The 3,445-nt window shown below is 40.4% G+C and overlaps 1 protein-coding gene across 1 annotated transcript; it reads right to left on the reverse strand.

The window, feature by feature from the left end:
* Window positions 1–3,439, reverse strand: LOC100540974 (sodium-coupled neutral amino acid transporter 4-like). Its single transcript, XM_010707569.2, has 5 exons — window positions 3,374–3,439; window positions 2,710–2,988; window positions 2,511–2,590; window positions 1,291–1,391; window positions 1–320 (listed from the first exon to the last, which is right to left on the reverse strand). Exons 1-5 carry the CDS (start codon window positions 3,392–3,394, stop codon window positions 151–153), a joined length of 651 nt encoding a protein of 216 aa, XP_010705871.1. The 5' UTR covers window positions 3,395–3,439; the 3' UTR covers window positions 1–150.
* Between the last annotated feature and the right edge of the window lie 6 nt (window positions 3,440–3,445).

A 3,445-nucleotide genomic window follows, 5' to 3' on the forward strand; every position in this document is an offset into this window, starting at 1 on the left:
TTTCAGTCTTTCAAAGTTTGCAACCCTAGCTGCCTAATGTGGTTGCTGTGGGCAAGCTGCGTATGAAACAACTTGCTCCCCGAAACAAAATTCAGGCTTGCTTTTCTTTAACGTTAAAGCCTGCTTCTGCTAAGCACATGAAGTTAGTGTCTACAGGCCAGCCCCAATTTCATCTCCAGCAGCTCTTTTACTTACAGGGAAGAGGACAAGGGGCACAGTCAGGGTGACAGCCACCAGCACCGCGAGGCGCACAGACAGAAGGAGAGCATCAAAAGTGTACACCCTGGTGTATGTGTGAAGTAGCTCATCTTCAACCTCTCCTGCAAAAAGGAAACAGAAGGGTTCTAAGTCCCTTAAATGGTATCTACATATGCAAAAGAGAGATCTTTATTTTGCAGCCAGACAAGATTAGCTCTGGCCCAGCTGCTACCATCAGATCCATGTTATGGGTTGGGCACCAAAGAGGAATTTTCCCAGCATGACTGGTACAAGTCCATCATTCAGAGATGATGAGTATAGCACATCTATGAGGTGATGCTTTCTACTCCAGCTTCTCAAATGACTTTCGCAAAGTAATTGCGTGGATGCGTAACCTGAGGCAAAAATATTTCTCTGATACGAGACAAAAAACGAGTGACTAAACTGGGAAGATCCCTGAACCTCCACCCAAACTTCACAGCCCTTTTGCCAAAGCAGTACTGTGTCATTTACTTCTTTGCTGTAACAAAGGAACTAATGAGGTAAAAATATGTAGTGTTTACATAAACCAGTGTGCTAATATAGGAGCTACACTGTTTACCTACCACTTAGTCCAGTTCATCTGTATTCTCTTTATGCTAGAATGATTTGCTCCTGTTTTTCAGCATAGGTGAGGCTGAATTAACACCATCAGAGCCACAGTGGGTAGCAGCTAACAGTGTCTAGCAGCTAACAGTGTCATGTAAAACTATTGAGCATCAGAGTATTTTTAATGTTTCACTTTTGGCTTTTTCCAAGAGCCAAGTTTACAGCAGTTTGTCTGAGTTGAGTTTGTTTGAGCTCACAAAGCCATGAGATGCACAACTGGACCATCTAAGGCCCTGAAAGATGTAGACTGTGTGGCCTGAGAGCTGGATAAGTCTCACTGTTTATGCAGGAGGTTACATACAGTATATTACTTTTGAATAATACTAGCGCTTGAATTAAGGCCCACAGAAAACACATTTACACTTCTGTCTTTATGTGATTGATCCATCTTGTCTGTTTTGAAACAAGAGAGAAAATTCTGCAGAGAACAGGCCTTCAACCTACCATAGAAAGTAAGATATCCAAAGAGACCAGCAAGAAGATACATGATGAGCATGCCAGTGATGGAGACGTTTGAGACATTCTGCATCCGCTTTCGGGAACGACTGGAGTAGGAGAGAAAAAGAGTAACAGTGCTATTCTTATAAAGCCTCTACTTGCACGAGAAATACTCTGAGGAGCCTCTACTGACATTCTCTTGTTGGCTAGAAAGTTCATAGCAGCTCTGTGCATTATGCAAAGCTCCTGAAGCTTTGTGACAATAGCTCTGCACAGAACAGCACCAAAAGAATGGATTGAAACTTCATTTCCACTGCTTACTGAGTGACAACATGTGAACAAATATTTTTTTAAATGTCATTATTTCTATACTATAAATTTCAAATGGTGCATTTTAAATAAAAAATGGAATAGCTAAAACTACATGGCTGGTAACAATAATGAAACAAGAGTTTTCAGGCAGCTCTATATGAATATTCCTTTTTGTTTACGTAGCACTATTCTGCAGGTTCAAGTATCTCTTGTAAATCAACTCCTATCTTCAGAGAACCCTTGGTTAAATATTTCTTTATAAGGAAATCTTCAGCTTATAGAACCTGGAAACAAATTCCATATCATCTGATAATTTTTAATTCTGAGGTTAAGCATGCTAAAATAGGAGGTAATGGGGCTTGGCCTCCTTGAGTTTTGCAACACAAACTCCTGTAGTATAATTCTTGTTACTGAACAACTGCATTTTCTTAGCTTTTCCCAACTATCAGCTCTGTGCTAGTTTAAGCAAATGTGTTTGATTTTGATATTTGGTAATCAAAATGGGGTAGGTTAAGAGTCTATGTAAGACACTCAAACCAATGGCTTCCCAGAGAACTTTAAGAGTAAGCGACAGCTGACTCTGACGAAGAACTCATTAAGATATTTTTAGAGACCAGAATTCTCGGTTTCAGCGCTGTCTGTTGTGCGGCCAAATTCCCCATCATATTTCATGTCATTCAAAGAACTGTCCAAACTCATCCTTTCCTTAGTACATATTAATGCAGCTCTATGAACAGAGTTCTTTGTCAGTTCTTTGACTATTAGGTGAAAGCAAAGCTGATATCTGCTTATTATGGTGCAAAACAAATCATTATCAGGTAGGTGACTATACACCCGCAATCAAGGCAGAACAGGAAGAAAGTGATCTCTGCTATCGTTAACTGGAAGTATGGGACAAAATTCAAGAACCTTACTCTTTCAGTTCACTGTATATTGGTAGCACCTCAGGGTGGCATACGAATGCAAATGCCAGGATGGGTATTGCATAGGCAGTCTGTAAAATAAAGGTCCCATTAGTAAGAATGGTCACTGCTATAACCTCTGACTTTTGGCAGGCAGCAGTTTAGCTGTGGCACAAATGGCAAAAGACAAATTCTACATAATCTCCCTTACCCGTGAGTTGAACACAAAGTATTTGGGCTGACACGTGTCACTGCTGTCGCTGTGTGCTTCATATTCTACACCACTTTTGAGGAAAGCATCTTTTGGCTCCTCAAGGCCTGGCATGTGCCCAACTGTGTTGTCCATCATGAAATTCACACCAGAACTGAGAGACTCATTTGGTAACATGACCAGGTGCATTGGCAGTGTGATGTTGGTGGCTGTCCAGTTTCCAACCCCATGATCCATGATGGGGAGAGGACAGGGTACTTGAAATTTCTTGAAGATTACCTACAAAACAGTAGACAATGTCATCAGTTGAGTACTACTATATGAGACCAAATTTACAGCCATGATAAACCAACAGGAACAAAAACAGTCACAGAGAAAGGAGAAGGGAAAGACAGGGAGCATGAAACCAAACACTATCACTTCTGCTTCTCCAGCAAATAATTCCTTTTATTTTGGTTCTGCTGTTGCTCTGCTTTATGTTTTATCCTTTTAAGTGCTGCTTTTTAGTTTGATCTTTTTAATTCTGGTTTTATTCAGCACTCAGTTTGTTTTGCAGGTACCATTCTAACATCCATATTAAATTGTGATGGTAAGGGATTTATTAATGTTGTGTAGTTCACAGGCTCTATATCTGCTTAGAGGCAAGTCCTGAACAATTACCTACCACACTGACAAAGAAAACCATACACGTCAGCGAAAAACCACTCGTATAACCAAGATAACCTATGAAGCAAAA

This window comes from Meleagris gallopavo, chromosome 1 (genome assembly GCF_000146605.3).
Source record: "Meleagris gallopavo isolate NT-WF06-2002-E0010 breed Aviagen turkey brand Nicholas breeding stock chromosome 1, Turkey_5.1, whole genome shotgun sequence".
Lineage (NCBI taxonomy): Eukaryota > Metazoa > Chordata > Aves > Galliformes > Phasianidae > Meleagris > Meleagris gallopavo.

What these genes read in the sequence shown, in the direction of transcription:
- LOC100540974 (XM_010707569.2), bottom strand. Translation starts at nt 3,394, where the DNA reads ATGGTTTTCTTTGTCAGTGTG. An exon ending in TGGTTTTCTTTGTCAGTGTG is followed by an intron (nt 2,989 to 3,373) that starts GTAGGTAATTGT and finishes ACTGTTTTGTAG; the next exon opens with GTAATCTTCAAGAAATTTCA. An exon ending in TGGATATCTTACTTTCTATG is followed by an intron (nt 321 to 1,290) that starts GTAGGTTGAAGG and finishes TCCTTTTTGCAG; the next exon opens with GAGAGGTTGAAGATGAGCTA.